The 15018-nt window shown below is 55.8% G+C and overlaps 1 protein-coding gene across 1 annotated transcript in view; it reads right to left on the bottom strand.

The window, feature by feature from the left end:
- The window catches only part of MMP2 (matrix metallopeptidase 2), a 24997-nt gene extending 10923 nt beyond the window's left edge, over nt 1–14074 (bottom strand). Inside the window, exons 1-9 of the mRNA XM_059381435.1 lie at nt 13621–14074; nt 10897–11123; nt 9821–9969; nt 8644–8772; nt 8234–8407; nt 5415–5588; nt 4341–4514; nt 2512–2667; nt 970–1105 (exon numbers count right to left, since the gene is read on the bottom strand). Coding sequence (XP_059237418.1) covers nt 970–1105; nt 2512–2667; nt 4341–4514; nt 5415–5588; nt 8234–8407; nt 8644–8772; nt 9821–9969; nt 10897–11123; nt 13621–13776 — 1475 coding nt within the window. The 5' untranslated portion in view covers nt 13777–14074. The remainder of the gene's footprint in view (nt 1–969; nt 1106–2511; nt 2668–4340; nt 4515–5414; nt 5589–8233; nt 8408–8643; nt 8773–9820; nt 9970–10896; nt 11124–13620) is intronic.
- Between the last annotated feature and the right edge of the window lie 944 nt (nt 14075–15018).

Below are 15018 nucleotides of genomic sequence, written 5' to 3'. Positions count from 1 at the left end.
GGATGGATGGATGGATGGATGAGTGGATGGATGGGTGGATGGATGGATGGATGAGTGGATGGATGAGTGGATGGCTGGCTGGCTGGCTGGGTGTGTGGATGGATGGGTGGATGGATGATGGATGGATGATGACAGACCAATGGGTAATAGATAAAAAGATGATGGATGGATAGAGGATGGGCAAATAGATGAACGATGGTGTATGTATGCATGTACGTATGTACAGATGGATGATGGACAGACGCCTTAATGCAGACCTACATTATGTCTGCCATTCTCTGGGAGGACTAGGGCGGCTGGGTGAGTCTCAGCTTTTGGCTGATTGAGCTAGGGCCTTTATCTCTAGCACAAAGGAGACCACATCTCCCCTGTGGTTACTTGCTCCCCCTCCAAGGAACGATCTGGCTGTCTGGGGTCAAGGCCATTCCAGGAGAAAGCCTTTGGGAGCCTGGATTGTTGTTCCCCATTCTTCCCTCCACCCCTATTTCAAAATTCTACATCCATGTGCTTTTGCCATGTGACCTCACAGCACCACCCTCGACAGCAGGGGTTGGGGCTGGCCGTGTGATCTGCTTCAGTCAATGGAAAATTCTCAGACGTGATGTGAGTGGAGGCTTTAAATGTGCTCACGTGGTTTGATTCGGCCTCTTGTGCTCGTCATCTGCCACGAGCAGCTGCTAACCCCAGGAGAATGAGGGACGTGCTGAACATCCCTCAACCCAAACCGCAGACTGAAACCCAGACAACCAAAGCAAACAGAGCAGACCCAGAGACTAGGAGAGAGCGAAAGAGGTGTCTGTTGCCGTAAGCCACTGACATCTGGGGGCTGTCTGATAACATGGGACAAAGTGTCTCTACAGGGCATTCTATGAAGACCCCAATAGGCTCCCTGACCGAGGGTTGGGGAGGCAAGAATCTGTTCAGGGAATGGGCAGAGGGCGAGGACAAGGAGCATGCTCCCACACTCACCGGTCCTTAAAGAAGAAGATCTCCCCACGGATCTGAGAGATGCCATCGAAGACAATGTCCTGCTTGCAGATCTCAGGAGTGACGGGTCCCAGAGTTGGAGTGGGGCCGGTGCCCGTGTCGATGTCAGGGGAGGCCCCTGGAGAAGGAGGACGTGACTTCAGACCCTCCCAGGTCTAGCAACTATCCCCACCAGGCTGAGCTCCCAAGACCACCCACCCCTGCCTGCGAAAGGTCAGAAAAAATAGTATTCTGGCCTTGGAGTAAGCGTGAGGAAGACACAGAGAGGACGCCTGGACGTGGCACGGGGAGGACAGTAAAGAGAAACCTGAGTCTTGACAGAGGCAGTTTGTGGATGTCACCCTGACCAGTCGCCACCACCGTTATTACTACCGTTATTACTTCTGCTTTATAGATGGGGAAACTGAGGCCCACAGAGGTTGAGTAACTCGCCCAACCATTCAAACCCCACGCTCAGGTTCTCAAGCCCACAAGACAGTCAGGGACATCCGTGGCCACCTCTGTGTCCAGCATTGGATGTGTGGAACTTTCTCCAGGATTCATCCCTTTGCCCCTCATGGCAACGGGCCACGGTTTAGAGATAAGGAAAACAAGTCCAGGGAGGTAAAGACTTGCTCCCTCTCTTGCTGCTGGTGAGTGGTGGACGTATGCGAACCCGGCGTCTATCCCTGGATCTGGTGTTCATTCCCAAATCCATGTGCCCCCAGCCCTGTTATCCAGCACCGCTCCTGCTGCTGTGACTTGGTCCAGGACCATTTTATAGCTACCTTCTTTTTTTTTAAATGGGCCCACTCTAACCTCACTGTAAGTGTTAGTAAATTTAGCACTGGTTTCAAGCTCTGGTGGAACTGTGCCTACTACACATTAAAACAAAAAACAATCAGAAGCGCCTGGGTGGCTCAGTCGGTTAAGTGTCTGCCTTCAGCTCAGGTCATGATCCCAGGATCCTGGGATCAAACTCCGAGTTAGACTTCCTGCTCAGTGGAGAGCCTGCTTCCCCCTTTTCTCCTGGCTCATGCTCTCTCTTGCTATCTCTGTCTCTTTCTCTCACATAAATAAATAAAATCTTAAAAGAGAAGAAAATCGGCATGAAAACCAGGCACTTTGATTCCCGGTATCATCAGGGTCTTTCTATACATTGGACAATTCTGCCCTGTGTTTAGCTCGTTGTCCTGGATTCTAAATCTGGTGACCCTGACCCAGAAGGGTCACTTTCCTTGGGCCTCAGTTTACTCACCTAGAAAATGGGGAACCAGTTTCTCCCTTGCCAACCTCACGTAGTGGCTCTGGGAAGCCAAGAGGGGCGTGAACGCTGTTGTTATTTGGAAAGGAAAAGGACCATCCAAAGGAAAGGGGCTAACCCTTGGGGACCCGGTGGGGGGAGTAGCTCTGCTACTCCTAGGCCAGACCAATGCTCCTGCCACCTGCCTTTGTCTCCTGCAGTCCTGGAGATCCCTGGGCCTCTATCCCAGGCTGCATGACCGCCCCAGACCCCCATCCAGAGGCCCCCATGCTGATGGTTACCGTAGAGCTCTTGAATGCCCTTGATGTCGTCCTGGGACAGGCGGAAGTTCTTGGTGAAGGTGTAAATGGGCGCCATCAAGGCTCCAGGGTCCTCCGAGTGCTCCAGCCCCATTGCGTGGCCAAACTCATGGGCTGCCACCAGGAACAAGCTGTACCCTGAGGGCCGCAGGGCGGGGGGGAGCAGAGAGACAGGGAGAGAGCTGAGAGAGCAGCGAGGTCTTAGCCCCAGCAATGGGGACCTTAGCGGGGCTGAGAGCTCTGCGGTTGGCTCATATCCATTCTGCTTTCTCCTAAGAGTTCCGAGACCAAGAGACTATGCCCATTGCCTTCAAGTAAGGTCAGCCAAAGTCCCTTTGTCCCCTTCCAGGGTGGGATTCCTGGGAGCTATGAAGGAGAGCAAGAAGCAGCTGCAAATCCTCGACTTCAAGTCCCGTTTGTTAAAAACCCCGTTCTCTGGCTCTATGTGTTTCTCTACAAAGAGGAGGGGCAAACCTTGCATGCCGGGTCTCCAAAGAGGTAAGAGAGTGGGTCTGCCATATCTCCCCCAGGAAGCAGTAAAAACCATTCTCCCTTGGAGTGGCTGCCCAGGCTCAGCCACAGAGAGCAAACCCCATTTCATACCCTGCTGTGGGATGAATTGAGTCTCCCCCAAAAGAGAGAAGGCAGCCCAAATTGTGGGGTGCCTAACCCTGAGCACCTAGGAATGGGAACTTATTTGGAAAGAGCTTCTTTGCAGATAAATTCAGTGAAAATGAGGTTATTCTGGGGTACGGTGAGTCCTTAATCCAAAATGACCATGCCGTTTTACAAAGAGAAGATACATAGAAGGCCATATGACAAGAGAGGCAGCCCTCCGGGAGAACTTAGCCCTACCAGTGTCTCGACGTTGGACATGTAGCCTCTAAAATGCACGAGAATAATTCCTATCGTTTTAAGACACCCAGGTTGTGGCACTGGGCTATGGCAGCCCTGGGAACCTAACGTACACCCCAAGGTGTCACACCAGCTCCAGAGTCTCACGCCATTTACCAGCAGAGGGAGACTCCCGCCTCTAAGGAGAAACCAGGGCAGAGCGGGTAATGCTAGGCCCCAGCATGCTGTTTGACAGGGGTTAAAAAAAACTACTTTGTCCAGCCTCTCTCAGTTAGCATGATCCAAACTCCACCTCACTGTGAGTAAAAACAGAAGAAAAGTCACAGAAAAGGAGGCTGATCGAATTCTGACCAGCCACGGACCAACCCTCTCACCTGGCCATCGGGACCATCAGATCGGACCCCCAGGCAGCCTCCTCACCGAGCTGACCACATGGTAAGGTCATGGCCTACCTCCTGGTCACTCTCCTGCCTCAGCCTGTGTGCCCTGGAGGGCTGAGAGCTGTCTCAGGTGGCTCTATCCTTAGCACTCAGCACTGTCAGAGAACCCCCATTCACAACTTGGCCAAGGATGGTGTCTTGGGAGCAAGGAAGGGTCGGAGGGCTCTCTTGTGTTGTGTGGACAGTGGCATTGGAGAATGAGGTTACTTCCATTTTCTTCCCTTCTCCTGCCCACCCAGCCCCTTGAAAGTGGGGATGCCCCATAGGGGAATCATTCTCTGGTATAGGGTACCCTGTGCCCAGTGCTGAATGTGTGGGGTAGTAAGAACCCCACTGGAAGGGTGGTCAAGACCGGAGGGGAAAGACAGCATCTCCGTGGTTGGGCAGGACCTCCGCCACCACCGTGTCTCGAAGAGCACAAGTCTATGCCATAAGTGGTGGGGGTGCCCTGGAAGGTTTCTGGTGCAGGGGCGGGGCGGTGTCTGGTGTTTCTGCCCAGTGGCCAGAGCCTTGTACCTTGGTCGGGGCAGAAGCCCCATTTGCGGTCATCGTCATAGTTGGCCGTGGTCGCACACCACAGTTTGCCATCGCTGCGGCCCGCGCTGGTACAGCTCTCGTGCTTGTTGCCCAAGAAGGTGAAGGGGAAGACACAGGGGGCGCCTTCTGAGTTCCCGCCAATGGTGGACATGGCTGTGGAGGGAGGGACATGGGTCAGGGGGCAGTAAGGCATCTGTGGCCACCACCAGAAAATGACGCAATGCGGACTTCAAAGAGTCACGAGACTGGGGTACTCGCTCAGCCCTGGGCCCTGAAGCAAGCACTTTATACATGTCTCGACAACCCTGGGCAGTAGGGACCATTCATGACCCCCATTTCATGGATGGGAAAATGGAGCTCGGAGAAGTAGAGAAACTTGCCTGAGCAGTTATTGCCAGAAGTGTGAGGGCTAAGACTCAACCCACACAGCCAGATTCCAGAGCTTTATTCAGCCTCCCATGGATGGGGCCAGAGGGACCCGAGGCAGAAGGGGCCGGGCAGAGCTAACGGTGCCCACATACTTCCTTCGACCGTGAGCGCCCTCATGCAGGGTCCTGGGGAGGACCTACCTGGGTCTCCTGCAGAAAGCAGGTGCTCGGTAAAGATCTGCTGGAAGAAGCAGAAAGAAGCAAGGAAAAGAGGGAGGAAGAAAGGAAGCAGGGAGTCCTTGCTGCAAAACAGAAACTGAAGGCTAGAGATGCGGATGAGAGCAAAGAAAGGCAGGAAAGAAAAACTTGAAGATGAGCTGGAGAAAGAATGAGAGAGAGAGAGAGAGAGAGAGGATTACCCGGGAAGCTGAGGGAATGTGGACCATTCAGACAAGGTTCTGAGCTGGACGGACGTTAGGCATCCCCAACTCAGCTCAACGGGCTACTGGTGCCCATGCATTGTCTGTCCCGATGTGGGTGCCCATGCTGTCCCAACCGCTAAGCACTCTGGCTGGCACCCCAGTCCTGGGGAAAGGTGGTCGGGGCGGGGAAGAGGCTCTGGTAGGTTTTCTCTCGCAGGGCAGGCTGCCGGCCCCGAGGGGCAGGAAGAGGCAACGACACCCACCGGTCTCGGGGCAGAAGCCATACTTCTTGTCACGGTCGTAGTCCTCGGTGGTGCCGCACCAGCGGTAGCCGTCCGTGCGGCCCTCGGTGGTGCAGCTGTTGTAAGATGTACCCTGGAAGCGGAACGGGAACTTGCAGGGCTGTCCGTCAGCGTTGCCACCCATGGTGAACAGGGCTGGGGAGGCAGGAAGAGAGAGGGGAAGGGTGCGAATGTGAGAGGCCACCCGTCTGCCTGGCTGGGGATCAGCTGGGCGCCTGCATGGGGATGGCGCTGGCGGCCAGGTCACACCAGCGAGATTACAGTATCGTGAGAATATTCAAAACCATCTCCAGTGGTGGGGGACTTGGTGCTTCTCCGGGCTCCTGGAGAGCATCCCTGCCTCCCTGGCTGGCTCCATCCCTTCCCAGAGACCTTAGGGACGCCTGCCTCAATGCACCCAAACCCCCTCCTCCCAACAATGAAAAGGTTAAAACCTGGCACACAGCACAGGGTCTGCAGAGCCCGGCCCACACCTCAAGGTCACGGTCCAAGATAACTGGCCGTGTCCAGGCCATGCAGATTGCGGTTGGCAGGACCATAAGAGTCTTTCCATTGGAGAGATAGGAAAACAGTTCTGAGAAGGCTCCTGGTCCTCCTCTCTCACTTGATCACAGTCTTTACCACACACTCGCATGCACACATGTGCGCATGTGAGTGCGTGCACACGAAGCTTCACCTCCCTTTCAAACCCAGGGGCTTTCCTGGATGGCCTGCTGTGGTCCTGCAGGACAGAGAGGAGGAGGAGCAGAGGAGGACAGAGGGAACGGAAGGGAGGTGGTATCTTCAGAAACCTTTTAACACGCCCTCTGAGCTCCGTCTCTGATCTCCCCAGGACAGAGGCTAGGACTGGAGAATTGGGGGGAGAGTTGCGTTCAGAGCCTGGGCTCGTCTGCGTGGGTTTTCCCCCCACTCCCCCGTGCCTTCATCCACCCCAAAGCTACAAAATGATGTGTCTCCGGAATTGCCAATGAGCAAAACCACAAGTGCGTAACAAGGACAGTCTGTGCGCAAAGGCGCCAGAAGTGACCTCATCGGCCCCCGTTAACTCCACTATGACCAAAATGGGGGCCAGGGATCACAGGATCAGGGCTCCATATCCTCACTACTCCCCTCACCACAACCAGGAGACCTTCCCCCACAAGGCCAGAAACAATGAGACGCCGGGGAGAGCCCAAACTGAAGCCAGATGCTTTGGTGGCCTCAGAGAAGGAAAGGCAAAGTGTTAACCTCCACAGAGGCCAGCCTCTGCCCTTGGCCTCCCGACAGCTGCAGGTCTACCCCCCAGGAAACCCCCCATCTCCTTTCAGATCCAGCCCCCAACAAGGAGAAAGACAAACAGCCACTGACTCAGCAGTCAGGAGGGCCTGAGTAACCAGAACATCTATCCCAAGACCCAAACCCGTGCGTGTTCTACGTATTTGCATCTGGCTAAAGACCAAGTAAATGGCTAATGGCCAGTGCAGGGAAAAACCAGACTTATGAATTACAGCTGTTTCCACTTGCACGATCAAGGCATTCTGTTCTAATCACAGGGACTGACACATGGCAGGGTTAAGGCTGCTTGAATCCCTCCAGGGAAAAGCCACATACATAAACTACTTTTGTTTAAAAGTTTCTGACTCATGAATGGTCAATGGCTTGACCTCTTACTTAATACAAAGTATTGTGCGAGATGTGGTATTAAAAGTGTAAACAGGAACACGATTAACTAGCTCTTTGTTCCCTCCCTTCTGTTAAGACGGCTGGTGCTCAGCGTTCAGTTGCAATGGGGTCAGAGAGAGTCACAAACTCGTCAAATTACAGCTGAAAAGACAGAGGCATAGATAGATCAAAGAGTCTTTACAGGATGGAGAAGAAACACATATCCACAAAATTAATTTTTGGGTTTTTTTCCCGTGTCCCCCCCCCCCCCAGTTTTCAGGGCTTTTGACCTCTAGAATCATCCAATCTAATAACGTGACCATGTATGAAGATGTACATGCTGTCTTTTTATGATTTCTGGTTACGGAGTGTGTCTCACTGTGAAGAATATATTAAAAAAGGATTGAGTGTGTAGGTCAGTACCTTACCCCTTTAAAAAAACTTCTCCCTCTGTATGGTTTCAAAATATCTGAAAATGTCGTGTCCCGAGCATTGGCAAAAACACGTACGAGAATACTGAGTCAGGCCTACTTCCTTTGCCAAGACACAGAGATGCAGACACAAGCAAAGACAAAGACTCAGACAAATATGAAACCGCTCCCACACACACACTAGAAGAGTCAGCATCAGGACCAGGAACAATCACTGACATTCCCAGGGCCAGAGTCCCCAAGCCGGGTTGGGTACCAGCCTCGTGTCTGAGTCTTGCCTCTCACTCCCACTGCTGGGCTTTCAATCCATCCCCCAGCCTCTCCTCATGTCCTTGAGGCACACACCCCCCCACCCACCCCACCCCCCAATCCTGGTCTGGGGGTAGAAAGTGATTCTACAGAGAACCACCGGGCATTTGAATAGTTCCAAGTTCATTCTCACACATACTAGAAAAAACATAATTAGCACATCAAATCTGTGATTTCACAACTATTACTGCTAACAGCAAAACAAACCAACGAACCAACTGGTTTAATGACAGCATCACGTAAATGCGGGGACAAGAAGGACGCAGCTGTGGCTCGTGTGGTGGGGGGGAGCTGGCTGATGGGCAGCATCAAGCCTATGGAGGAGTGGGCACGGGAGTCGGGGGCGACCCAGGGAGGTGGAGGCTGAGGAGGAAAGCCTGGGGCCAAGTGGTCGCTCACCTTCGTGGGGGCAGAAGCCGTACTTGCCGTCCTTTTCGAAATTGTAGGTGGTGGAGCACCAGAGGAAGCCGTCGGAGCGGCCCGTGTCTGTGCAGCTGGTGTACTCCCGGCCGTTGAACAGGAAGGGGAACTTGCAGTACTCGCCGTCGGCGTTCCCATACTTCACTCGGACCACTGAGGGCGACACAGGGTGGGTGGTCAGCCCCTCCGGGCGCTTCTTTGGAGACTGGGATTCTGACTCAGCCGGGTTATGGGACCTCCCTCCCACGGCTGGCTCTCTGGTCCCATCAGAGCAGATAGAGGGCTCCAAGGTGGCCAGGGAAGCCACAGTCCTTGCGGCCAAGGGACAGCGAGGCATGCGGGGGACCAGAGAGGAGACCCGGGCGTGACCCGGATATTCACTCTCTTACCTTGCCCTTCTCCCAGGGTCCACAGCTCATCGTCATCAAAGTGGGAGTCTCCCCCAACGCCGGGACCAGGGGCAAAGGCATGAGCCAGGAGCCCGTCCTTGCCATCGAAAGGGTATCCGTCTCCATGTTCTGCAACACACAGGGTGTCGGCTTCCAACTGCCCCAGCTGGGCCCTGAAACCTGGCCACACTTCCGTCCGTGGGCCCTTAGCTGCCCTGTCAGGTGTGGTTATTCAATCCCGAGAACAGAGCATCTCTGTTCCTGACTTGACTGTTACCATCCCATGGTCTGTGCTGTCCCCTCAAGTCTATATGGCTCCCCGTTATCCCTACCGCTGACCTTCACTGACCACACGACGGCCGGCGACATCATACCTACCCACAGACTAATACGCCCACCCATGTCCTCGCCACTCTCCACTGTCCCTCATCTGTACCGTTGTCTGTATCACCTACCCCACACCCACACTGCCCATCCAGCCCTGTCACTTACCCTCAAGTCATCCCATCGCCAAAATCCACAATGTAAACTTTCAGCTCTGCTTTGCCACCCAGGAGCACGCCGCCCACCCGCGTGTCAACACTGTCGCCTGTGCCCGTGTCATTTACCCACATCACGCTACCACCACTCACAATGTCCACACCACCCACCTTCAGGTCCACACTGCCGCCAGCGTTCACAGGACCAACCCACATGGCATCCTTGGTTCTTGCATCTAGCCCCACTTCCTCCCGAGTCTACACTGCTCCACTCTTCCTGACTCACTCTCGCATCTAGAATGCCTCAATGTCCTCCAGCATTCGCCAAGAGAACTTCCTGTGATGATGGGGTATTCTTTGTGCCGTTCAGTTCAAGAGCCACTGATCTCATGTGGCCACTGAGAAACCAAAATGTGGCTAGTGTGATGGAGAAGTGGAATTTCCAGTTCAGTTTAATTCTAACTAATTTAAATGTGAATGGCCCTGTGCCCCTAGTGGCCACCATGCTGGGCGGGGCAGACAGACTGCCTGCCTTCAGGATTACACCCTCTGTACCCACTGTCACGTCACCTGACCCCATATCAGTGTGGCTGCCCAGTGTCTACGCCTTCTACCCTCCTGTCTAAGCTCTGCTCAGTATCCCAGGCCCCCCAGATGGCCAGACTGCCCCTCTGTCTCTGCACCCCTCTTCTGCCTACCCCAGCGGCCGAAGTTGATCATAATGTCCGCCTCCCCATCGTGGATACGAGAAAACCGTAGCGGAGTTACATCGCTCCAGACTTGGAAGGCACGGGCAAAGGCGTCATCCACCGTCTCGGGGTCCAGGTCCGGTGTGTAGCCAATGATCCTGCAGGGCGTAGAAATTCATGCGAGTGTGTCTGTGTGTACAGGGGAATGGGAGTGTGCACATGCACATAAGCATGCACGTACGTGACCAAACGTGTGTGCTGCTGTGTGACCATGCAGGAACGGGTGTGAATGTGCATGCCCACGTGCCGCTCCTATGTTCCTGAGTATGTGAGGAGTGCACAAGTTGCTGTGTGCAAGTCTGAGTGCATGAGTGTGTGTGTACACGTGGGCAGGTGTATGTGGGCGTGTGGAACAGAACTCACTGGGAGAGCAGCCCGCCCAGAATGCCTTGAGCTTTTGTGGAGCCCTAGACCAGCCCGCAACCCCATGCCCCCAGCTCAAGAGTCTCCTTTCTTACCTCTGGCTGATGGGCAGGGAGGCTACAGGACAGACAGCTCACCCCTGGAATCCAGCATGAGCCATACAGAACAGAGCTCTCAGCCCAACCAACGACCCGTGGTAACAACTCAATGACAGAATATAAAATTCAGTCGGCAGCCAGTCATCTCCCTCCACCCTGCCCTAGCGAGCCTGTCTAAGAACAAGAGAGACTAGCATTCCTTATGCTCTCACTGTATGCTGGACGCTGATGCTGATGTCTGTCTTGATATCCCACTATACATGGGACCAAGCTCAGTTCCCAGAGAACCTACAAAAAAGGTTAGGCTTTAGCCCCATTCTGTTGACTGGAAAGTCAAGGCTCAATGCACCGCAACCTAAGGAGCCCGCTGCCCCAAAGCCAGCAAGAGCGTGAGATTCAAGCTCTGGTCTGACACCACTTCCTAAGAACTTTATTGACAGAACTTAAGGGGCCAGGCCCTCACCAACTACTCCCCAGGACCCCAAGAAGGGAGAAGTCAAGGCACAAAGAGACCCAGTGTCCCGCAGCCCCAGTGCCCTGTTTCCAGCTGCCCAGCCTTGGCACCTGTATGTGATCTGGTTCTTGTCCCACTTGGGCTTGCGGGGGAAGAAGTTGTAGTTGGCCACGTCGGGGTTGCCACAGCGTGGCTTCCGCATGGTCTCGATGGTGTTCTGGTCGAGCTCCCCCGTCTGCGGCAACCCGAAGAACTTCTGCATCTTCTTCAGTGTGTCCTTCAGCACAAATAGGTTGCAACTCTCCTTGGGGCAGCCATAGAAGGTGTTCAGATATTGCTGGAAGAAATGAACACACGAGGCCAGCAGGTGGGTGAGGACGCCCCCAGACCCAAGTGGTCTGGGACCCAGCGGTCCTGGGTAGCCTCCCGGGATCCCAAACCCGCTCTGTCGCCCACCAGTTGAGTGACAGAAAAGCTGTAACACAGGGCACGGAGTGGGTGCTTACTGTATGCCCCATCTAGCAACTCCATAATGCGTTACTCGTACTACCTCCCTCATACAGAGAAAGACATTAAAGCACAGAGAGGTTAAGAAACTTGCCTAAGAACCCACAGCTCACCTATGGCAGAAGGGGATTAGGACCCAAGCCATCCAGTTCTGGAGCCCATGCTGGGAACTCCTAACTCTCTGCCTCTCTTCTTTACCTCTGCCCACTCTTTTAATTCACCCCACTGCTGATGACGGCGGGACTGGTTCCCTCACTTTCCTTATAAAGAGATTCAAGACTTAAGTGTCTGGACTCCAGGAGCAGACAGACCTGGGTTCAAATCCCGGAGAGGTCCTTTCTAAAAAGAAAATTTCCCGTCCTCTGTGCTCACTGAGGTCTAAAGCAAACAGGCCTCTAGGGAGTTTCAGGGATGAACGAGCTCATTTATCTGTTCAACAAATGCTTTTTGGCTCCTACCGTGTGTCAAGCCCTGTGCCAGTACTGGGGAGAGACTGGTGAACGCGGCAGAAGTCTCTAGTCTCCAGGGTTCAGACCCCCGTGTGGGGAGGCAGATGGACCACAGTCAATGGAAAATGGGATGTGTGATGTGTGCCATGTCGGAATAATGAAAAGAACCCAGAGACTTTATTACAGGGGTCCTAACCTTTTTTTTGGGGGGGGGGGAGGAGTTAGGAAAAGGGAATAGAGACCATAATAATAGCGACAATGAGAATGATGACAAATATATCTCTTGCTGAGTGTCTACCATGACCCAGGTACCCTTCAAGGTGTCCCGGATGACCTTCCCCTTAACCCCGAGACCCCACCATCATGCTGTTTGCAGAAGCAGCTGAGGAGAAGTGAAGTGCATTCCCCAAGGAGGCCAGTTGTTCGTGATTCCCCGACGTGAAGCCAGGCAATGTAAGTCCAGAAAAGGCTCCTCAAGCCTCCTCCTGCATGGCCTCCAGGATACACCAACTTCCCCATGCTGTAGGAGGTGTGGGGACCCACCAAGATTTTTCAAGGCTCCAGAGCTCACCCTCTACCAACAGCCATCTCATTGCGCAGGCCAGCTTCAGGCCCCTGAAATAAGGAGCCCCCTAAAAATGTAAGGTCTCCCCACCCATTTGCCCAGCAGGGACAGAACCCTGTATGCAAGGAAGAGGAGTGATGGTGTCACATCCCAAGAAGGGGTTCCTTGGGGACGCCTGGGTGGCTCAGATGGTTAAGCAGCTGCCTTCGGCTCAGGACGCCGGGATCACATCTGGAGGGGTCCCTGCCCCTGAGGCGCTCACAGGGTGAGAGGAAGTGCGCCTCTGATGCCCCCAGCTCCCTTGTGTATCTCTGCGGTCTGTGGCAGGGAAGTGGGGAGCTCCTCCAGCCAGCAGGCCTGCATCCCAGCTTGCGGCAAAACAACCTCTGAGCCACAGCTAGGAGCCCCGCCAGGAGGGAGGGCGGGCTGGCGGCGCTCCGACCAGAGCTCCAGAGCTCGGGGCTCCATCCGCCCCCGCCCCACGCGCCAGGGCCCTTGTGCACCCGCCCCTCCCGGCGCCTGGCCGGCCAGTGGCCAGTTCAGTCCTCTGGTTCTCCAACCCCCGCTGCAGAAGTTCGAGGAAACTTTCCGAGGTGCAACCCTTGACCCTTCTGGCCAACTGGTCCATTGAGCCAGGTGAAAAAGATGCGCTCTCTGCTTCCCTCCTGCCTCCCAAACTTGCCAAAAGATCCGCTTCAGGGCCTCTCTCCAGATGTATGCCAAAGGTGCCTTGACGTTGGCCAAGCTCTGCTCTGCCCTGAGTTCCCAGCCACACGTGTGCAAAAGTTAACCTAAATTGTGTGCCAAAGGACCCTCTTCCCAAAATCTCACAGGGGTTCAAAGGATCCTCCGTTTTCAAAAGAGACCCCTTTCAGGCCTTTGGCCAAAGGCCTAGGAAGACGCTTGCCAAGGGCCTGTTAGCCAACCTCCCAGATGTGTCCAAAAGTTGTTTACGGAGCGGCTCCCGTGCCAGATCCCCCAGATACCAGACAATGCCGCCGTTATTTACTGAGGAGCTCCCTTCCAGCTGTTTGCCAAAGCGTCCCCTGCCTACCACCACCAGCGAGAAGCCCACCCTGCCGGTCTCCGCAGTTGCCAAGTTGTTTATCAAAGGCCTTCTCCAGTTACTAAGGCTCCCCTACAGTTTGCCAGAGATCCCTCCCTCAGCCAGCCCAAAGAAAGCCCCCCCACCAAGCCATTTCCCGAAGCTCCTCCCCACGCCGCGTGCCCACCGCGGGGACAGCCGCTCGGGAGACCCCTGTCCTCCGAAGTCTCTCCGAACTTGGCTCCCGCCGGCGGGCGCTGCGACTCACCACAGCCAGCTCTTTGTCCGTTTTGGGGGCGACATCTCCAGGGAACTTGATGATGGGCGACGGCGCGGCGGCGGCGCGGCTCCACAGGCAGCTCAGCAGGCAGAGCACCCGCAGCGGGCCGGCGAGCGCGCCCCGGGCCCCTCGCGCCTCGGTCATTGCGCTCCCGGGCCCCGAGCGTCGCCCGGGCGGTCGCTGGCTCGGTGCGTGTGGCCGCGTCGCCGCCTGGCTGGCGCCTGCTCCGCCGCGCGGCGCTGCGCTCCGAGGGGCCGCTCGACTCGGTGGCCTGGGGTTGGCCCGGCTCAGCGGCGCATGGTCCGGCCCCCGAGTCTCCAGCCCGCGCCGCCGCCGCAGCCCGTTCCCGCCGGTCCTGGCAGCCCCCTTTGTATGTTTCTAGCCCCAGATGCGCAGCTTCCAGCCACCGCCGGAGGAAGTCTGGATGCAGCGGAAACAAGGAGGGGGCAGCCGCCAGATGTGGCCTGCTGGGGTGGGAGGGCGCGGGCTGCGCAGGGAGGGGGGCGAGCTCAGGCCCGCCCCGCGCCGCCCCGCCCTCCCTCCCCTCTCTCCTCCCCCCGCCTCTGAGCCCCACCGCCCGCCGCCAGCCCCGCCGCTCCCGGGGCCGTGGCGTGCCCCGTCCCCTGCGCGACCTCGGCACCCCTGCGGTCCAGCCTCAGGACCCCCTGCGGGGAAACATCTGGAGCGACCCCCCCTAGACACTTAAATACTGCAAATACTGTCCCGCTCCTGCTGCCTGCTGCCCCTCCCCGCCCCAAGGCTTCCCGGACCACCCTCTTCGCACAGCTAAAGTGACACCGCGCAGCGACCTCACCTGGAGCAGAAAGCGCAGGACACGACCTGGGGGACCTGGGGGCGGTCCTGAGGCTGAAGAGCAGCGTTCCCGGAGGGACGCCTTGGTGGGGTGGGGGTGGCGAGGGCAAGACGCGGCCTGCTGGGCCAAGATGGGGAGGCCCACTCAGAAACAGATGATCCGCTGCATTGTCAGGGGAGATTTCAGAACTTCAGAGATGAGGACAGAGAGCAGGGAGAGAGATGGACAGAAAAGGAACGAGACAGAGATGAAACAGCGACAGTCGCTCCCTCTCCTCTTCCCTCCCGCCTTTCCTTTCCTCTTTCCTTCCTTCCTTTCTTCCTACTGCAGATACTGAAGCATTTGCTCGGCCTCCGGCGTGATGCTGGAAGACACTTGGAAACACAGCAGTTACTGTCCCTGTCTCAGGGAAGAGAATTAAGCCCTCAGGGGAAACTCCAGCAGGCTGTGGGAACATCTGTCCTCTGCCCCTAAACTAGTACACATGGTCGAAGAAGCGTCCTGGAAGAAGGGACATGTGGCTTCTGAGCTACTACCTACAGAAACACAGGAGTGTTGGGTGGAGGTTGTGG

Source organism: Mustela nigripes, chromosome 17, assembly GCF_022355385.1.
Source record: "Mustela nigripes isolate SB6536 chromosome 17, MUSNIG.SB6536, whole genome shotgun sequence".
Classification (NCBI taxonomy): Eukaryota; Metazoa; Chordata; class Mammalia; order Carnivora; family Mustelidae; genus Mustela; species Mustela nigripes.
The sequence above is the reverse complement of the archived record's forward strand: the minus strand, read 5'-3'. Positions and strand labels throughout refer to the sequence as shown.